The 22,651-nt window shown below is 44.0% G+C and overlaps 1 protein-coding gene across 1 annotated transcript in view; it reads right to left on the bottom strand.

The window, feature by feature from the left end:
- Positions 1 to 19,492, bottom strand: part of LOC116951679 (sodium-dependent multivitamin transporter) — a 36,935-nt gene extending 17,443 nt beyond the window's left edge. Inside the window, exons 1-7 of the mRNA XM_076073773.1 lie at positions 17,378 to 19,492; positions 16,369 to 16,745; positions 9,453 to 9,518; positions 5,371 to 5,422; positions 4,064 to 4,131; positions 2,546 to 2,700; positions 609 to 749 (exon numbers count right to left, since the gene is read on the bottom strand). Coding sequence (XP_075929888.1) covers positions 609 to 749; positions 2,546 to 2,700; positions 4,064 to 4,131; positions 5,371 to 5,422; positions 9,453 to 9,518; positions 16,369 to 16,707 — 821 coding nt within the window. The 5' untranslated portion in view covers positions 16,708 to 16,745; positions 17,378 to 19,492. The remainder of the gene's footprint in view (positions 1 to 608; positions 750 to 2,545; positions 2,701 to 4,063; positions 4,132 to 5,370; positions 5,423 to 9,452; positions 9,519 to 16,368; positions 16,746 to 17,377) is intronic.
- Positions 19,493 to 22,651: the final 3,159 nt, after the last annotated feature.

Here is a 22,651-nt window from a genome sequence, read left to right as displayed (position 1 = left end):
ACATGCACATCGTTAAGGCACATAAACCACCCACCACCCCCCACCACCCTCCACCACCCCCCACCAACTAAAAACAATGTCTTCACGCCGCCATGCAGACACACGTGCGGACACAAAAATAAATCGCCGGAGCAAAAAAGCATGCATGTAACTCCATTCGGTCTCTCCACATGAATGGACTCCGGATATATATATTTGCGTTTACCCACGATGCTCCACGGCACCTCGCAATGAGTTTATGTATGCCATTGCATTTTGCGTTGAATGGGTTTTTACAGAGTAGTCTTGCCAATAACATCTGGTAATCTAGCAGCATTTGTTTAACAAGCTCCACTCTCCTGTTGAGACCCAGAAGGTCAAAACTGGTGTGAATAATGTTAGTCCGGAAGGCCAATAGGCCGCAGGAATAAAACATATTTGTCATATTTGTTGAAACAGAATGGAGTTCTGCTTATGTTAGCTTTAACCCATGATGATCCACAGCAACGTATAATGAGCAACGTCCATCAACGGCCATTCGCTGCAAGACGCCGGGTGTTCTGGAAGTACTAACGACCAAACGTGATTAAGACAACTTGTAATGAATACAACAAACTAACAACACTCACAAGATTGCTTCCTTCTCAGAGCGGGCACTCAGATATCGCTGCACTTGAGCTTGGTTGACCCCGTAGAGTGCAAGCATCATGAATACACCCCCGAACCCGAGGGTCCAGAACGTGTGCCGCTTAAACGGGTCCGGGTCAAAGCTACACACGGACAACACAAACATATACGCCATCGTCACGATCATCCCAATAAACCAGCAACGCTATCGTCAGGCACATACAACACACTCCGTTCCACGGGAACAGCAAGACTTGCACAGCCCAGGATGTTTCACCCGATACTGGGTGGGACGAAGCCTTCTCGAGCGCAGCCCCAAAAACTCCCTGCCGCTTGCCACCACCGGACATCCGAAACGCGCCGAGTGTCTCCCAATTCCGTGATCTGTGCAAGACACATTTATTAAGGCTTGCCATCCCATAAAATAAAACTATTTAATTTTTATTTCTATAATAGATTTTTATTTACTGCTTAACTTTGTGCGATTTGTTGCGCACGGTTGCACTTTGTTTTGCGTGCAGTTGCAATTTACATTGCTCAGCAAGTGTTAGCCGCTGAGGACGTGACGGGTTTCTTTTTTCATTCGTTGCTCCGTGCCCCCTGTATCATTCCCGTTCCGTTGTAATGTGCACTGAAGCCTACTTCATTGAGCGATATTGGCACACAAAAGATTGATTGATTGACGATGATCCCAGAAAAACCTGCAATGATTTGTCTACTTTGGCATGCGTTTGGCCATCCAACGTTCTATGTTTTACTGGGATGATGTGGTTTTATGTCGCATTGTGTCTCACATGCATAGGAAAAGGAGAGCCTGTGGCTGGTTGAAGAGTGTGTGGAGCGACAGGCTATACAGATTCTAGACAGCAATATGGAGCCGAAAGACATTATTGCAATGTTGGTTCTATTCAAGGTTTAATAATCTCACAGAATATTTTCATGGTTCCCTGGTAGACTACAGTAAGCATGGAGATTAGAATAGCCACAGCCGTAGCAGGAGGTAGACTGGATGTAGAATACTCAGGTGTGTAAATCTTTTTCAGGATGAGCGACAGGCGCAGCTGAAATTAATCTCTGGTTCTTTGGGGACTTTTTTTGTAAGATTTCTAACGCAATTCAAGAGGACTGTTAAATATCAACACATTTTTTTAATTGATCCTTTTTATCCTATATAAATCACGTAATTTGTTGATCTAGTTGTGGCACCTGAGTAATTTGTGGTGTTGAGTAAGAGCTCGTTTTGACTGGAATAAACCAGAGACCCACTATATTGATCTTGACATATGTTCACCCAAGTTAAATAGAGATATGACCTGAAAATGTTCTCCATACGAGATCACAATGGGCGATGTGACTGACACCTGGTGGGAACACTGCAGTATTGCTCCCAATATGTAAAGTGATCTGGCGGTAGAGGGCAAAAACTATAATGGTCCTCCAGGTCACTCATGCCATGTGGTTTTATGAACGGGTTGAAGTTCCGAAAAATATTACCCAATCAGTAGAACTGGCTGGAACTGGATTATTCAAAACTTTGCAATGCATGTTATGAAGAGGGTATGATAACTATAATGTGAAACACACAAGTGGCAAATGCCAGGGAGGGTAGCATGCATTACAGCAGAGCAGGCCTCACTTTGTTTATATTCCCATGGTTACTGAGCACAGACCCAGAGGCCAAAAATGCAAAGGATGACTATCCATACTCTCAGGTTCTTTCGGTAATGTCACGTAGGTATAAAATAAAATTAATTAAATCACGACGTTTCGGGCGCAGCACAAGCGCCCGTTGATGACGGACGCTTGCGTTGCGCCCGAAACGTCGTGATGGATCCCTGCAGTCACGAAAACTTCAAATCTAGATTGGTGACTATCCATTCAACCAACTATGGTGCGCAGGTGTATACGCAGTGATTTAATAGTACGTGCAAGTGCTCACTCAATGCCAGATAGTTTGCCAGCGTTAGAGTTGATTTCCCAAACATTTGCGATGCCGCCCGCGTTCTGAGCACCGACAATGATGACGGCAAGTTGGCCCGCGATCATCACCAGCGTCTGGAATACGTCCGTCCAAATCACCGCCTTCAGCCCGCCCTGAAAAATACAAAGATCCCCCGCATAGCTTTTCACAGACTGTTGGGGCAAATGCTGTTAGTGAGTACCTATGAAGGACAACACTGTACACAAGGGGGTGGGTGGCCAACACCATGTCCAGCCGCATTTCTATCCCCAGTGCTGATGTTTACACACCGCACCACAAAACTAACTTAAGGCTGAATCAATCTAGTGGATGTCCAGGACTAGCTCAAATGTTCGCCACTGTTATTGGTCGTAGGTAGGAATTTAATTTATATTGCCAGGTTAGTAGAGCAGTGGGCTAACCACTACACTACTGCTCCCCAACACACACACATGCATGTACTGTACAAGATAACACAGAATCCTGTATCCACAACATGTCCATTCGGATCACTTCATTCTACCGAACCGTCACCAGAAAGCAGGTAAATCGTTCTTTACCACAGCCGGAGGTCTTGTAAATTCTGGCTTTACCACCTCAGTGAAATGACGACAGATTTGGGTGGAAACCAATATCCTAATCAAACACCTGGTCTCTGATTCAACGAAAGAATCTGTGAGATGTAATCTATCTAGAAAACATTAATCATCATTTTTCATGGGTCACAGTAAAATGAATTAATACAGATCTGCCAACTACCTTCACAAGTGAATATCAAATAGGGTATGGTGTGTGATTGACAATGTAAGCAGTGAATCACTATAAACTCTGATAACTCAATGGAGGCATTGAAAGAATCCACCGCTTATCAACTGATACCATCAACTGATGAGAACTCATTCGGATGTTATTCCTCCAGGCATACACAACAGACTTTCAATAATTCAACCGTGCGCACAGCCACACACAAGCCCACATGATTTGACCACATTCAGAAAGCAAAATGCCAAAGCCAAGAAACACGCAAGGTATTAAGTGCAAATGGACTGATGCTTTTTTATTCATATGCAATGGTTTTATGTAACCACTGCAGCAACTACATTTGCTAAAAAATGTAAAAACTAAAAAAACTTAAATCGAATTGGGACCCTGAATAGTGACAATTCATATAATTGCTGGGAATGCCCAATCCACAAATACGAAGGAGACATTACAGTGATACACTTCGCTGCTCCTGACACGGTTATCTGGCTTGACCACCTGAATGTGAAATTGTAGTTGTTGCTCTGCATCTACATCTGCCAGACGAAAGAAGAAAATTGCTGGGAAGATGAATCGCTAAACTTCTAATGCACACTGTAGGCGATTCCCATCAGCGAAATACTGCGCCTCTGACAGACTTGGGACTTGGGATGGCACGAACAGCAAATGTATCAAATTATTTGTTTTGATGCTTTGTTGTACTCGCTCAAGTGTGGATGCATGGCTAATACTCACAATGGTGGTGTAAATAGTGCAGATGACTCCAAGCACCACCACCGATATCCACACATTCAGTCCTGTCACTGCAGCACAAAGCAACACAAGTCAACACTGAATCGTTAACACCGGAACACCCCACTTCGCATCACACGGCAGCGACATGACAAATTCTAAGAGTGACGCACGGCACAGAGACTAGCACAAACATGGAACACGAAACCAAATGCACATGCACGGCTCTTTTTGCAAGTCAACTGCTGGAAAAAGCGCCTCCTCCACACGCCGTGTGGGTTTCATTTTAACATACTTCGCCATGCTGGTCAGCGTGGTTTGGTGAAGGTGGGCAGCATAGGCATGGAAGCATAGAATCACAATACAATGATGGATTTTGCTGCAGTCTCCTGCGCACTATTACTCAGCACAGCGCCGCAGCCGCCTATGATCACTGTTACATTGTTTTTATAGCTTTATTTTGGTGATTTCGAAAACGTTTTGGATTAGCCATATTTGGTTGTTGTTGTACAGAGTTAGACTGATAACTTTAATCTAAATTGTCTCATGGTTGTTATTGTTTGACTTGCATCCCACTGGGATTTTTGCACACAGCATTGATATACGGTGCTTTTTTCTGGAAGACTTTGCTGTTTTTTCCTGGATTTTTCTGTTGCGCGTAGTCACTTTAAGATGTTTCTTGTTCGTGTTTTTGTTTGTTGCGGTTGCACCCGATTCAAGAGCCGAATGGCTCACAGGGATCTCCCTAATAAATGAACTGAACTAAACCTAGCATGCATGGTGCAATATCCAGGCCCAAGCCTGCTTAGCTTCCGAGACTTGGGGGGACTTGGCAATTTCCTTGTTCTTTGGGCGTTGTCACAACACGAATATATAACGCTATAATAACCCAAAACATAATACAACACCCCAAAAGCAAAAATACAACAAAAATAAGTAAATGAATAACTTTACGATACGTGCGTTGAATCACAAGTGTATGAACAAATGTTTTGTTCATACTGAATTTGTTGGCCGTTAGTTATTGGGTTACACGACCTCTTTAGCAGCAACAGAAGTCGCTAGATTCCCCACAATGTGAAAACAAGGAACAAAGGATTCAGTCGAACCACAGCAAAGTCACGTAGAAGGGAAACAATAAAAAAATATATAAAACAATAAAACAAGGACTTGAATCCCTGCAGTCACGAAAGCTTTAAATCAAAATCGAACCACAGCAGTTAATTTAATGGAATGGGGGTAAATCGTGAGAGCCATAACCAGAATTGCGTACAAGCATGTATAGCCAGACACAAAGGAAGTACATTTACCTGCATTAAGAGCTAAAGCTGGGGTGTAGAGAACAACACCCATATACACCACCTGCAAAAGCAAACACACACGCAGATTATCGACACATGCACTTGTGTATGTCAAGCCACTGCTGGATGAAGACTCTCCTCATGTGATGGGAGTTATATAATCATCTTTCCCTTGCGCTGCTTAGTTCAAGGTTGGTGAAGGCAGGGAGCGCGTGTGTGGTAGCACCCTCTGATGCCCGCCACGCTGTCCCTCTGTCTAGAGCAGAGTTTCTCAAACTTGTTTTAGCCCCGCGAACCACTCGGCCAATGCAAAAATTTCCGCGGACTACATAGCCCCCCACGCTGGTGACAAAACGCATTCGCTTCTCTCTAAATACCAGTCAAACAAAATAATTCATATGACTGAAACATTATAATTTTTTACGCAGCTTTTAGGTTTTTATTGGGGGGGGAGGGGCATTTATATCTTAGGATTTGGGTAGTTTACTTAATTTAAATTTGTCATTAAATATCATCAGTAAAATATTCATTAATGTCAGACACAAAAGGTCAAAACATTGTTTCCAGATCAACCTGCATTTGAATCACGGCTCCGCGGACCACCTGGAGGACCTTCAAGGACCACCGGTGGTTCGGGTACCACACTTTGAGAACCATTGGTCTACAGCCTATACAGTAACACCTCTCGTGATTGGTGGTCACCCAATCCCAGCACTATCCAGGCTCCATGCTGCTTAGCTTCAGAGATCCGAGGAGATCAGGTCACAGGTGTGTATATAATAGAACTAGGTGCACATCATGGAGGATCGTGGGTCACACGTAAATGGTGTCCACTGGCCAATGCTGAATGGGCATTCCGGAGAAATATTTTCCATCTGAAATTGTTCAAGCAAACTCTGAACCAGTTTAGATTTTCTGAGCCACATCTGCTGGATGTTGCGAGGCAAAAATCTCTCCACCTTCACAATGGGGACCTGTTGCAACAACGTACTTGGGGCCCCCACCTTTTGGGTGATCGCGTGAAGAGAACACAAAGGTCAACTCTCATCCTTACAAATACAGGGAAATTCGACTTTCAGAGATACGAACAAACCTGTTCATATGTTCAGTTGCCTGTTCGGATCAAGAGTCACAAGTTCCAACCGCTGTGCAATAGATAGCGGTGGTGGCATCTGTATCTGCAGAACATGAAGAACCAGTGCCATCTACATCTACAGGAGATTATACAACTTTTAAAGCGATTCCCCGGAGTAGAGTTGGACTTACGGACAAATCGACTTACGAACAGACCTCTGGAACCTAACTCGTTCGAAAGTAGAAGAGTCCCTGTAAGAAGTAATTGGCAGTAATAAGTGACAATTCCTTTACATCTTCTCCCATTCCCTGCGTGACTTTGTGCAGGCGTTCCTTTAGCTGCCTGGTTCCGACATCATCAAAAGATCTACCCCCAAGCCGTCAGAGCAGCGAATTGTTTAAATAAATGTGAAAGTTTATTAAAAACCCAACTCTGCAGCGCATATACATAAGGCGAGATGGTCATTTGCACTTATTCCATTTTTTTTTTTAGGGAATGAACTTGATAATAATAATAAGCTATAATTTATTCTAAACTCTTATATTTGCTAGGGGCAGGGGTCGGCAACCAACATAACAAGGAGATCCATTTTTGTTCGAATTCGCAAGAAAACTGAATAATTTAAGAGCATGTGAATGAGACGGTGGTCCTTAAAAAGCATGCGGCTCCTGAGCCATAAGTTACCGACCCCTGGGCTAGGGTATACATTGCTTTGTTGATATTTTAAACGTAATGTCTTGTCTTTTATGTATTACATATACTTTATATAAGTGTTGGTAATTCACGTATTTTATTTTTCTCTTCCTGTTGAAAATGGCAATTAGAGACTTTTTCTCACGAAACAATTCCAACCACGTCAAAGATTGGAGTCGCTAAAGGACGCCAATTTAGGTCGCGCTGGCTCATCTAGGGTAAAATGGAGCCTCCACATGAGCTGATTTTATCACTCCATCTCTGCAGTCAACATCCTCTCTCGTATGTATGTATGTATGTTGAACTTATTTCGCACTGTACGTAGTCAACCTTGCTCATCAGAGGTGTGGGGGAAGGACAACAAACTAAACACAAAAAGCAGTTCCAAAGAGATGAGTTTTCAATCTAGATTTAAATGTGCATAGCTCCAGTGGCTTCCTAATATTGGAAGAGCATTCCAGACGGCCAAAGAAGCGCATCTGAAAGCGCGCGATGGAGTGACCATCTTTGTTTGATGGCCAGCCAAAAGCCACTGCCACTCCGGCATTCGTTTTCATTACCGACCATCATCCCCTTATAGAGGTGTGTTGCTGCCCAAGCACACCGACTCACTCTCCTTTATCTTTTCCTAACACTCAATTACACCGGCTGACTTTCACACGTTCGCCAATCCACGTGATACATTCTCTGCCTCTCAATGTAATTGTTTTATAACTGTAAATTATGATGCTTGGTACACGAGGTGGCTGATGTCACAGCACTCTCATGTACCAAGCAGACTCTCATATATCACGACCTTTGGTGTCACTACAGCTGGTGACGTGGGACAAAATAATCAACGAGTGCGTGCGTATAATGCAGACCTCCTCCGTGACCCCTTTAATCATGAATGTAAAACCAAAGGACACATTGCTGGTGATGACGCAGACTATGATGCAATTGAGATCGGTCTTTCTATAGACCATTCCAAGCCCTGCAATGAACCCTGCAACCACAACTGTCCATTAGCATGATCACCAACAGGAAATATATCTAACGTACAATAATGAGAAATATCGCTATCAACAAAGACAAGGAAACTAGTCATGCGATTTAGTATTACATTATAGCTTTGCGAAGCGATTTTCCAAACCGAGTTATAACCTTTTTAAATAATGCAATAGCATAGCTCATACTAATCTAATGTACAGCAATTATCCTTGGAAAAGAGCGATGTTGTCTGAAAGGTGCAAGAAAACCCCTCCCCTTAGCAGCATTCATAACAGCCTGATGCAATGTGGGAATTACAGAAAATACTTAAGACTCACAGTGGGCAATATCAGTTATGATTAGATAGTTGCCGTCACGCAATAATTGAAAGAACTTACATTTCGTTTCAGGTCCAATTAAATTGCTACACCTTAAAATGACAACGTGCACCTTGATTAAATGTACTAGTGATTATGTCAATTTCTAAGGAAAATAGCCGTTAAGTACCTCGTTTATCAGTTGTGCAATAAACCCCAAGGGTCCTGCACTTATTCTCTGCATTCTTGATGTTTTTGCCTTTGTTTTGTTGTATGTGCTCAAACACCACAGATCTCCCTTATAAAATAGCCAGGATCATCCATGCAACAAATTAAATAAACTCAATCTCTTTGATCCTTACATCATTGGTAATCCTGTGGACAGAACCATCCGACACGCATCATCGCCGGAGCAGGTGTCAAAGCTCACTGCAGGTGTCAAAGCTCACTTGCCAAACGCTAAAGAAATAAACTCCTTTCAGGATTGTTCATGTTAATCTCTTGAAGAATAAAGACGTTCAGTGTTTATTTCTAATATTTATAAACGATCAAAGGAGTGAACTTTTTACAATGTAAAGCAGTTACAATTTTACAATGAACTGCAGTGGTGTTCAGATGATGACATAGTCAATCCACTACTAAAATAAGGACCTCCCCACACCATTGGGGTAGTGGGGGTTATTTAACCATACTCCACCACGCTGATCAGTGACAGTTGATGTAGCGGCTAGCAGAAGTTGGGGCATAGTACAGTACAACAGATTATCTTGGACTGTCTTCTGCTTACAACATATGCCCATCGGCAGCCTAAAACACACGGTTCATGTATGGCAGTCACTCATCCAAGCACTATGCAGAAACAGCTCTGCCAAGCTTCCGAGATCTGACAGAGATCGAGCGTATTCCAGGCCATTTGATCAAAGCCCAGGATGATTTATGAACATGAGATTTATTGAGATGAAATTAACTGAACAATTGTTACGAATTATGGAGGCAGTGGTGTTAAGCACTGTAAAGTGGTGATGTGTAGTATTTACCATTTGGAAGATGAATGTTAACGTTCCTGCAATCCTCACAGACTTGTTAAATCTGAGCCCCAAATACTGTGAAAATAAAAGCACAACATCCACCTCAACGTAAGCATAAAACACAATTATCTGCAAATCATCACGTATCACACGTCTTCATTATCCACTGTAAATTGCTTCCGCAAAATCACATTTCATCACACAGAGCACACGAGATTTGTGTCAATGGGCTCTCGTACGGTTATACAGAAAATGGTAGTAACTCTGACACAAATGTGTCGTGGCATGCATTAAAGCTTTCACACAGCAATTCACATGTTAACAATAATAATATCCAGGCCTTTGTCAGTGCACTAGTTGGATGAATTATGCCTCCCCATGCCACGTCGATCATGGGGATTGTCAGACCATACTTCACCGTGCTGGTAAGTGTGGGTTGAAGGCAGCAAGCGTAGATATGGAACCATATAAGTATAGTACAAGATCCAGGTCCGTTTCAACACATTACATAAAATCCGTGATCTGGTTCCGTCTGTAAAAGATGTGATTCCGGACATACAGTACCCTGGTGTCTACAAACTAAGTTGCCTCTGTGGTAGTAGTTACATTGGAGAAACCAAACGACATGTCTCGGACGGCATTCCTGAACACAAAGCAGACCTTAAACACGGTAGGACCAACACCCTGGCCGTGGCAGATCATTGTTATAATTCAGTAGGCTCACATGACATTGACTTTTCCAAGACAGAGGTTCTTTGTAAGCCATCTGGCTACCATGAGAGATTCGTTCATGAGGCTATCCACATATACAAGCACAGAGACAATTTCAACCGAGAAGATGGATTCTGGCTTAGCAATCATTGGAAATATTTGATTAACCATTTCAGGTCTTAATTGATGTTCACGCTTACAGTGGCTTTCAGACAGCATACATTAATTTTTCGTCTCCCCCCTCCTCTTCTCAGAACATAGATGGACTAGTCCTTCTAAATAAACTGTCAAATCGCTGCGCGTGGCGCTGACGTTTTTTTTTATAAATACGCCGTTTTAAAAAATAAATAAATTAATGCAAACCGACACCTGATGACAACCGTTTGTGTTATAGTCGAAACGTCGTGAGAATTTTTATTGTTTTATATATATTTTATTATTTTATTGTTTCCCTTCAACGTGACTTTACCAAAAGAGCTAAGAATATGAATTACTGCAGTCGCGAAAGCTTTAAATCAACTTTAAGATCCTTCAACAAACTCCGGGATAAGAAGGCTCAGCTGATCGAGTCTCTCACCTTTCTGAAGAGATGCCGTGACTCTGGGGTAATACCAATCGCATTTACACTGACCTCTGCTGCTGTAACTTCTTCTAATGTGAAACGAATTCTTTTCAAAACTAGCTTAGCTCTTATCTCAGAAAAAATCAGACTTATATGCACCGAACTAGATCAGTTAGACAAGACACTCTACAAATCACACTTACCATTGATGGCAACAATGTCCACATCGGATTGGGAACATGTAGACAATATTACTGCCTCTTCAGCTGCTACTATGTCGACCAAATGTAAGGACAACCTGATTTCCAAATTTAACCTCCTCTTCAACGAAAGACCGGACCCACACACCAAAAAGTTAGACGTTAACAAAGTCGTAATTAATCGCAGTAACAGTTATATTTCCGATGGTCTGAAATCCGTTTTAGCTAAAGGTCTAAACTTTGCAGTCACACCTAAACACATACCAGTTAATGATATAATTGCCCAAGTAGACGTTGCTCTCAGGGGCCTGGGTCACATCGCTGCAGACGTAGCAAGATCTGAAATCGCTGCAACCCTCAAAAACGCTAAGATGCCAGCTAGCAACCTCAGCAAAGATTAGCGTTTTGAATTATATAAATTAAAAAAGAGGGATGACATTGTTGTCCTCTCAGCTGACAAGGGCAATGCTACTGTCATCATGGATAAAATAGAATACAACAAAATTAAAGAATTACTCGATGATGGTAGTTAAACAAAAATAAAGAGATCCCACCAACAGCCTCGTCACACAAACCAACAAACTAATTTCTGATTCAACCGCATTAATTGATCAATCTAAACAGTTTTCGTTGAAACCTTCTGCTGCCAGGCCACCAAGATTATACGGCTTACTAAAAATACATAAAGTAGATACACCCCTTCGTCCCATCGTCTCGACTATCAACTCCCCCACCTACAAACTGGCTCGTTTTTTGTCTGAAATCCTGCGTCCTTTCACTGGAAAAACCACCTCTGCGGTACAAATTTCTACTCACCTGGTATCGACAATTAAGGGTATTTCCCTGTCCCCAGACGACCTGCTTGTCAGTTTTGATGTAGTTTCCTTATTCACCAAGGTTCCTGTACCTGACACCATCGCAATCATTGAAGAGTTGGTTCATCAAGGACTAAACACTGAGGTACCCCCCCTTGGTTCATCAAGGACTAAACACTGAGGTACCCCCCCTGGTGAGACACTGTTTAACCAATACATACTTCACTTGGAATGGAACTTTCTACAAACAAACTGAGGGCACCCCAATGGGCTCCCCCCTATCTCCGGTTATAGCTAACATTTTCATGGATACATTTGAGACTGACGCCATCGAGACTGCCACTCTGCGCCCAACCTTATGGAAGAGGTACGTGGATGACACTTTTGTCATCTGGCCACATGGCCGGCCTGCTCTAGACCAATTCTTCGACCACATCAATTCAGATTTACCATGGAAGTCGAAAAAGATGGCAAGCTACCTTTTTGGATGTCCTAATAAAAAAGAGACCTGATGGTTCAATGAGCCACTCTGTCAACAGGAAAGCTACCCATACGGATGCTTCTCTGAAACCGGATTCCCACCACCATCCATCACAGCAGAATTCACTCATCAAGACTCTGTACCATAGAGCCCAATGCATATCCGACCAGGAACACATAGGCAGTGAACTCAAGCATGTACACCAAGCTCTTAAGGCTAATGGTTACTCCGACTATACAATCCGCAAAGCTATCACTCAAACCATGAAGGACCCTCTTGAGGAGCCTTACAAAACCATCACTTTACCCTACATTGCGGGGATCACAAAAAAGATTTCCAAAATCTTGAATAAACACAAGATCCAGGTCCGTTTCAACACATTACATAAAATCCGTGATCTGGTTCCGTCTGTAAAAGATGTGATTCCGGACATACAGTACCCTGGTGTCTACAAACTAAGTTGCCTCTGAGGTAGTAGTTACATTGGAGAAACCAAACGCCATGTCTCGGACCGCATTCCTGAACACAAAGCAGACCTTAAACACGGTAGGACCAACACCTCGGCCGTGGCAGATCATTGTTATAGTTCAGTAGGCTCACATGACATTGACTTTTCCAAGACAGAGGTTCTTTGTAAGCCATCTGGCTACCATGAGAGATTCGTTCATGACGCTATCCACATATACAAGCACAGAGACAATTTCAACCGAGAAGATGTATTCTGGCTTAGCAATCATTGGAAAGATTTGATTAACAATTTCAGGTCTTCATTGATTGTTCACGCTTACAGTGGCTTTCAGACAGCATACATTAATTTTTCGTCTCCCTCCTCTTTTCAGAACATAGATGGACTAGTCCTTCTAAATAAACTGCCAAATCGCTGCGCGTGGCGCTGACGTTTTTTATAAATACACCGTTTAAAAATAAATAAATTAATGCGAACCAACACACCTGATGACGACCGTTTGTGTTATGGTCGAAACGTCGTGAGAATTTTTATTGTTTTATATATATTTTATTATTTTATTGTTTCCCTTCAACGTGACTTTACCGAAAGAGCTAAGAATATCCTGCACTGACCTCTACTGCCAAACCCCATGTAACCCCACCGCTACCCGATGACAGTTTTTGTGCAGTGTGGTTACCCATATAAGCACCATCCATGCTCAATCTTGCTTAGCTGTGACACAATGTAGGCTTGTAACCTAGACCTTTCTCTCATAAGGCAGTGTTAATAAAAGCTATAAGTTTTTAACTGTCTATATGTAATAACAAATGATAATTGTGCTGACCACTGCACTCTTGCAGCAAAAAATCCACTCACAACCTGCTGCCCCCTTCAGGAATATTTTGCTGGTTTTTTTCATGGATTTTCTGTTTGCACAGTCACACACAGTCACTTTAAGATGTTTTTCTTGTTCGTGTTTTTGTGTTTTTTGTTTTGTTGTGGTTGCACCCGACTCAAGAGCCGAATGGCTCACAGGGCTATACCAAAATAAATAAACTGAACTAAACTAAAACCAACCTGCACTGATCAGCGTGAAGTATTGTCAAAGAATCCTTACGAAACGCACGGTAAGGCCTTCATCCAGCAGTGGGTTGACAAATGGCACGTACAGCAAGGCAAAAAAGAGCATTTCCTCGCACGAGCATACATACTCTACCTGCCCTTTGCACACCATTTGTTTTAAGCATTGCTTTGACAACGTGTGGTGTCACGTTACAGATTTAACATTAATTGTAACGTCTCACTTTGTTGACCCAGGTTGCCCTTGCATAAAACACGTATTGTCCCATAGATTTTTTTTAAAGGTTTTAAGTCCATAAAAGAGAATAACATAATAAAAGTGCCGCCCTGCAAGTGCCTGCTCATGGCACAGCCGGTAGAAGGGCCTCCACTGCATGGAGCTCTGGAGAGCCCCTTCAAGCCAAGGGGAGTTGGCCATGCCGGCCAGATATCTTTGGAGAGGTGGGTGTACGCAGACTTTACCTCGCCACACGCGACCTGCCGATAAATATTAGGAGCGGTGTTCTTCATTGCAAGGCCCGCGGGCCACTGGCAGCCCTTGGTAGCCTTTATTGCGGCCCCTGACAATACACATGTGAAAAAAACACCCCTTGCAGGCGGTGTGGCGGGCCTCACATTGACAACTTATCGGCGAAAGTGGCCCCCTTTAGTAATTTTCAGAGTAATGCTGTTGCGGGGGGATTTAAGAAACTTGCACCAGTGTTTCACCTGTTGTGGTGAGCGATTAAACTGGTGACTGCTGCATTGCCAAGTACAGTGTGCTCACCATTTATTCCATGACAGCATCCATAAAATGTTATATTTACATACATAAGAAGGCCATCATAGACTAATTGAAAATCACTTAGCATGGGCTGCACACGCAGTGGCCATGCGACTCAATTAACCTCCCCAAACACATTAACGCCTTTGGTTAATGTGGTACCAGAGTAGGAGAGATTCATTCAAGTGTCAAAATGACTTGGGCCATGTGTTCGATCCATCACAATGCTACTGAGCTACTGTGGCACTTTCATCGGCACCATAATCAGCCGTGGTCAACCCACTGCTAAATGAAGATCTCCACAAACCTTCACCATTTCTCAAAAAAATATGATTAATTAGTGTTGTGTTGTAACTAAATGAATGGTATCGTGTGAGTGTACTTTCTCTGGCTACTTTGGTTTCCTGCAAAAAAACCTCATCCGTTGGGCTGGGAGGTTACCAGTACAGCAAAAGGATACCTGAATCGCACATACACATAGATTTTCTCCCACATGCTAAACATCATAGAAATTGAAAAACATGTCCATGTAGAACCCCTCCTGTGAACGTTTGAGGACCGATGCTTTTTCTTGTTTTTTTTCAAGAGATTAGAGCCAGGAGTGCCTTATGAAAAAATACAGCATTAAACAGAAGACAAATGATCCTTATGGCGGGTACCCCGGGGTATCAAATAATACAAAATGGCCCAGGCAAATTAAATATTTTATTTCTGGGACACTATTTTTTCCAGGGGTGTACTTAACTCCACGACTGGGGTAACCAATCAATCCGAAATCAGTGCCACACTCCACAATGTTGAAACGCAGCGAGGACGATTGCGCCGAAACCCTGAACCCCAGTACGCACCGTAGCGGTGCATCGTGTACAGCTCGTCGGGATGAATCCATTGCCGCATCGCCAACCATCAACAGACTAAAAATTACTGCATCACGGACATTATGCGAGAGCCGGGATTCTATGGTACCCCGGGGTACCATCCATAAGGTTAAAATGCTACTCACATAACAAATGTGCAGACAGTTCAAGAAGAGACTCACGGATATCTTCGTATGGAGCTTAGTGTCGTATGAGGCAGAAGCCTGGACTATGAGAAAGGTAGGCCTAAGACGACAGGAAAATCTAGAAATGTAGGTTTGGCAGAGAAAAGCAATTGGATAGAGAGAAAGCAGAACAGGCAAGTTTCTCGAGTTGGTTGTGGAGAGAATGCCATTTAGGACAATCCAGGGAAGGCAGATTTGGAAAAAGTACATTATCTGAGGTGATGAGCTTGATGAAGGCCGTCCTGGTAGGATGCTGGCTGAGGTCACGAGGTAGAAAAATAAAATTGTTTCTTGACCACTTTAAATCGCACAGTGAAATGAATAAATCTCGAAGTTATAGATATTCGATGGCTGTTGAGCCAAACTCCCTGGAGGAATGTGCCAACATTTAGCAAACACATACCCCACGCACAATGAACATACGAGTACACACAACATATTTCAAGTTCACAAATACCTCCCTCAAACCCTCTAACAGACTGTTGGGCCAAGTGCTCTTGGCGAGCACCCAAGAAGACTGACGCCAGAACCACACCTTTGTCTCCCCGGTGGCGATGTTTACACACCGCACCAAGTACTCATTTGAGGCCGAATCGACCTAGGGGAGGAGGCCCACGGACCGCTTTCAATTAATCCGTCACTGGCCCGTCGGTGGCCTTGAGCACGAATTGAACTCGGCTCGCTGGGTTTCCCAGCGCACTGCGCTAATCCACTTGCGCCAAACCACTGCGTCACCGCAAGCGCGGCGCACGGCACAACGCAAGCGCGGCGGGCGGCACAACGCAAGCGCGCAAAGCCACGCCGATGGTTCCAAAGCACCCACCTCGTAGGCGCTGGTCACCTTGAGCCGATAGAAGAGCGGTAGGAAAACGTGCGCGGGAATGAGGAGCCCGAAGATGTAGCTGACTCCCAGGAACCAGTACTGAGTGCCAAAGGTGTAGATCTCGGCGGGCACCCCGAGGATGGCCACCGCCGACTGGAAGGTGGCGAGGAGCGACAGAGCCACGGGCACGAAGCCCATGCTTCTGTCGGCCAGCAGAAACTCCTGGGTGGTTTTCTGGCGACCGCCGCTCAGGGCGTAGTAGAGGCCAATTGCAGTGGAGATGACCAGCAGGATGGCGAAGATGAGGTAGTCCACCCATGAGAAGGTTAGCTTGCCCATTGCTACCAAAAAGCAGCTATCTGGCGTGCGCCCTGCTGCTGTGGGTTTGGAGAGGCCCAGAAAAAGTGGCTAGGCGTAGCTTAAATGCATGTATAGCGGGTGGTAAAACGAAGATAATCCCTGAGATTGCGTTGTAAAATACAAACTAAAGTTCAAGTTTCGTCATTTTTTGTGCAATGCGACAATTAAGTTAAAGGCGGCAAGCAGCAGCAGCAGGAGATATGTTTTACTTATAAACCGGCATGGCAACGGTGAATCTCGCAAACTAACCATTGGCAATCGCGCTCTTGAATTAACAATCTCTCACACTTGTGTTTCTATAAATTACAATCTCTCTCTCTGGCTTTAAGGAGTCTGTTTCGTCGGGTCGGGTGAGAAACTTCGTCTAACGGATGGGCTAAGCGAGCCCACTTAAAAACCTGCTCGGTAATTGATTAACGAGAACCCCTGTATGCGCCACTCGCTTTGCTGACACACAAATCCTGGGAGTAAAGAAAAAAATACTCTTGGCCTCCAGAAGGACCCCCTTGGGTTAATAAAGATTCGGGCCTTGTCAATGATAAGTTGGATCCAGCTGTACCGAAGAAAATAAACCCGTCCAAAGGTCCAGGTGCCCAACAACCACCACCACCAACCACCAGTGTTTGCCCAACAGTTTAATCAGACTCACAAAGGTGAAGTCGTGTCTTGTTGTGTGTAGAAGAGCTTTTGTCGTTCTTAATGAAACACGGTTGGCTTGAAAGCTTAAACGTACTTAAAACAAAATTACGATTGCTTAAATACTTAAATAAACCGACATGTAATGTTTAGCCATACCCACACTTTAAATTAAAGTACAATCGAATGAAAGGCAGCATCAACTCCGAATTATCATCCGAAAGTCACTGTTTTAACGTAAACCGCGCCTCTTATATAAGATGACGAACGGCTATACTAAGGCTAAAGCCATCGCGAAAATCGATGTAAACATCAAACACCTCCTAAACTATTGACGTCAATCAGCTGCACTCGCAACACTATAGTAACTTCCTAACACGACGTAGTTACCGGCAAATGCCTTAAGAGAAAACTCTTGACACTATCACGCGTAAAGTTGCATGCGACCAATCACACACTGGGGGGGGGGCAAGAGAAAAGTTCCAAACCCACGTTCGGTAGCTGCTTGTATAATCGCTTAACTGCGTATGGGTCCATCCAGCAAATCTACACAATCGCACACACCGCTTCGCTGGCCAAACAACATTAACGTAGCTACTACTAAGCAAGTAATTTATACATCAAGCGTGATTATACATCACTCTTACTTGACGTAACAAACACGCCGGCGTGGTCGTGGCGACAACTCTCATCGTTCAAGCCGATACACAATGGATTTTTTTTTGTTTTTGTTATCTCGCCATCCCTCGTCTTGTACGTTAACTCGAATCTGTTAAAACTTGCAATGGTTGCTGGTTTGTTGCCGGCCGCTTGGCGTGTTCCGAAGAGGCCCTTTTTGCTCGGCGACGGTCGATTTTTTTGGGACCGAGCACTCCGAACTCCGACAAACTCGGAACCAGTTGAGAGCCACCGCCAACACCACCGCCGCTCTGAGAACGTTTAACTCACAACCATCGGACACTTACATCCAACCCATCAACATTGACGACAACGCAGTCTTAAAGCTAAGGCATCGACCATGTTGGCCCCAAGTTGACGCGCTAAAGATGACTTCTCAAAAGTTGTTCGCGTTTTAATCAACGAGCGACGTAAACGTACACGCGCAGTTAATGTCAACTTTAGCCCTACATTTTTACGTTCCGTCTGGGTTGGGTTTAATTGCTTTTTTTTAAATGTTTTTACGTACTTTGTACAGACGACTGTCCTCCCGTTTTACGCGTGGCCCACAAAACAAGACGTCCGTGTGTTTGTTCTACCGGAAGGTTTAAATAACACAACGTTTAACTCTCACGGGTTTAAATGTCGATTGGAACGACGACGTGGCGTTGACGATGTTGTTCTTTGCAACCGCTCTTCCCTATGTAAAATCACAACCACGTGGAGATTCAAAGTCACCTAGAACTACACACGTGGACCTTTTGCCCAAATTGCGATACAGCACAGTACCGTACACTGTATCAATTATGTTAAGTGTAGAGATGCAAGCATGTGCCTAACGATGACTACGTCTCTATCACTTGCACTTTAACCCCCTGCCGCCCTACCTTGCCCCAATGAATCCCCGTTAAGCATCTGGTCCCATGAAGCCGATCATGATACCGTATACGATGGATATTCAATCGCTACGTTAACCGTTAACCAGTATCTTATCCACCCCACTCCTTTGTTGTCTGGGTAGCCCGCGACATTGTTCGCCCTTGTCGTTTTATAACCAACAAAAAAAAACACGGCTATGGCAGGCGAGCCGGAAGACAACACAAATCCGCACGGAGATTATCACTCGTTAACGTTCACGAAAGACAACGCCGCCGCCCTTTCCCCTCCCAAACGTCGCACGCCAATGTTGAGCTCTGCTACAAAACGACAGTGACACTTGAATAATAATAACACCACCACCACCAACAAGGCACCACCGTGTAGGCCAGAAAACCGCCCCCCACACAAATGTGCCTTCGTGACACAACGACGGCACGCAAGGGCAAACAGGACGAGCTCGCACACACACACACGTGCTGCTGCTGTCGGCCTTTTCCGGCTCAGTGCTGTCAAAAGACGGCGGGGAGGGAGGAGGAGGAGGGGGGTGTGGGGATGGGGTTGGTGGTGGATTGGTGGTGGCTGGAAGTTGCTGCCACTGACGGGAGGGCCTTAACGTTACGAGGCGAGCCAATGGCGAGGGGCCGCTCGATTCGTGTGAGCGCGTTGTTGCCTTGTGTGGGTGGTTGAGCGGCTAGATGCAAAGCTTCAAATCAAGACGAGATTGCAAGTTGACGATGACGTTGTTATACCCCCCCCCACCCACCACCTCACCAACCACCAACCAACCACCAAAGGCACCGAAGCCACTGTTTGGCTTGGGTAACCAAATCCCAATCCCACGGTCATTATGAACGCCTCCGTTGAGAATAATTACACGTGTGATTCATTGCGTTAACGTACCGTGTCCAACCCATGCCGTTTTTACTCGGTGTTATTGTACAGGGACATTTAGTTTTCAGGTCCGTGCGGCGTGCAGCCGTTTCAATACGGCCAACAAGACATATTTTTAACTGAATTTATAATTATACGTGCGAATCATTACATCAACATGCCGTATTCTTGTACAGGGAAATTGTGTTTTCAAGTCCATTCGGCGTACAGCCGTTTCAATACGGACAACAGCAAAAAAAGGACTTTGTAGGATGGAGGTTGAGATGTATTAGGGGCACGGGGTGACCAATAAGGTCTGAATTGGTCTAATAAGGTAGGAGGCACTGACAAGGGGTTGACAGATATGCAGTGGCGAGTGTAATAGGGGTGAGTGTCTATTTGTTTGTGTTTCCCCTATGTGATGGGACTTTGTAGGGTGAACGTTGAGATTTATAAGGGGCACGGGGTGACCAATAAGGTCTGAATTGGTCTGTAATAAGGTAGGAGGCACTGACAAGGGGTTGACAGATATGCAGTGGCGAGTGTAATAGGGGTGAGTGTCTATTTGTTTGTGTTTCCCCTATGTGATGGGACTTTGTAGGGTGAACGTTGAGATTTATAAGGGGCACGGGGTGACCAATAAGGTCTGAATTGTTCTGACAAGGGGTTGACCGGGTGTGTTTTATGCCCCTGTCGGTGACGCTGTCAGCAATGTGGCGTTTCATCACGGTCGGTGCTTGCTGTGCGCGGTAGTGTAGAGTCGACGGCAGTGTTCTTCACTCATTTTCGAATTGCCCGATAAGACATCAATTGGGGGGGGAGGGGGTTTGACATTTATATATGATGGTCGGGGGGGGGGGTCCACATTAATGGCCCGCCACAGGCGCCGCCAATGGCACGCGGCCCTTGCAATGAAGGGCAATGTTGTAAGAGTGCAGGCGGTGCAACTGCCACAGGTCACCACCACGCCGATGGGCCGGGCTACAAAGTTAGGGTTGGGGTGGGGGGTGAATAGGAGAATCGGACAAGGGGAGATTTTGCTGCAGAAATATCCGTTGTTTGTCTATTCATGATTCATGCTTACCTTTCCTATACTTTGCACTCCTATCGTGTTTTTTTTCTGCATTGTTTGTTGCAATTTTGTGACCCGCCCCTACTGCACATCTGTGAATAAGAGTTTCGTAGATCATCGGATTTCTCCGGGATGAATAAAGATTCTGATTCTGACGTAACACTCGTTTTGCAATCCATGCTGCTGGATTGAAGGTGAAAATGTTGCATGCCGTTCAAACACTGTGATACGTGAACAAAAAAGTTCAGGTTTAGCTATGTGGCCCTTTTTGACTTCACGATATGCTCCGAAGAAAAGTTAATCTTGTCCTTAAATTAGTTTCCAGTTAATAATTAAAACATTGCACGTATACATATGAACCTTATGGCGGTACCCAGGGTCCCATAAGCCCCCGGCTCTCGCATAAACATAATGTAAATAACAAATTTGCTCTTTTTCACCAATGGGTTTGAAGGATGGTGGCAGGTTTTGTCTTGTTAAACTACGCCTGTAAAACTGAAAACTACTTACCTGCAGTACCTCTATTTAACTACACCATCGAAAAAAATGATTTACACCCCTCTGTCAATCATCGTGTTTCTCACTGTGGATTTGTGAACGCACTTTGTAAACAGTACAACCAATCTGCACAGATGCATACCGGACAAGATAAGTATGATCAAACAGGAGGAATTAACGTCGCAACGCATCTCATCTGTTGAATATCTGCAGGTACAGTAATAGGATTGTCATCGATTGATCCTGGCTGCAGACATTAATAGGTCACAAATAATAATGAAGATAAGAGAACAGTTTCACTGTATTATGCACACCGTTATGACAAATAAAGGACTTCAGTCGTGTCGGCAGTTTGAGCAGCTTTTGGATAAGCCTTGTTGTGATCCTGCCCATACCCCAGCATGGAGTGCATTCGCTTGTTCAGCTCTTCTGCTCATTCGTCCTCGCTGTTGCGCTTTGGATGACAAGTCAACAAAAGGATCCGCGCCAGATGGGTCTCGCTGCGTTTGTGTGGGCGGTGGGACGAAGTCGCCAAAAATAAACTAATGAATTACGATTTTGACTTCCGTTTATTCGGGACCCCGGGGTCCCGCCATAAGGTTCATTTCTAGAAACCGAACTTACTTGTGGCCTTCTGAACACAAAATAATAATTGGCGTCGTTGTGGATGATATAAATATGCAGTGCGTTCTTCACATATCCGTCTCGACGTACTATTTATTTTAATGTATTTCTCACAAAATCAATCAGACCCACGCCTTCTGAGAGTGCATGATTTCAGCATCATTGATTCAAGACAGGCAATAATATTTATTTAAGCAAGACTGACTGCTGATGAGATCCTGTGTGTCGAAACAAGCCGAGAGTTTTCCTCGTCTTTAAACAATGCTGCTGAAATTATTCCCTCCTAGAAGGTCGTGGAGCTGATGGGTTATGTGTAAAAATGTGTTTTATATATTTTATGTAGAGATAGATATGCGAAGGAGGAATTGCTAACTTCGTTTCTACCCAACAGGTAATTAAATATTGTGAAAGCGACAGCTCCAAATCTTACAGAGCTTTAACACATGTAATAAGTGTATTGAGATTTGTGAAACACATCTGGAGGCTTTGAAATAAAATTACATTTTCTCTAATTTCTCACAATTATAGTGGCAGTATCCATAAATGAGTGAACATGTATTGTAAATTTAATGCAGGTAATAATAAAATAATTCAGACTTCAAAATAGTACAATGTTTTTGCTCCACACAAGTAAAAATGACACGCATAAAATCACAACCATTATTAAAATGGACTTTATTATTTGAA

The sequence above is a fragment of the Petromyzon marinus genome, chromosome 43 (genome assembly GCF_048934315.1).
Source record: "Petromyzon marinus isolate PM22_M1 ecotype Great Lakes invasive population chromosome 43, UKy_Petmar_22M1.pri1.0, whole genome shotgun sequence".
NCBI lineage: Eukaryota > Metazoa > Chordata > Hyperoartia > Petromyzontiformes > Petromyzontidae > Petromyzon > Petromyzon marinus.
The sequence above is the reverse complement of the archived record's forward strand: the minus strand, read 5'-3'. Positions and strand labels throughout refer to the sequence as shown.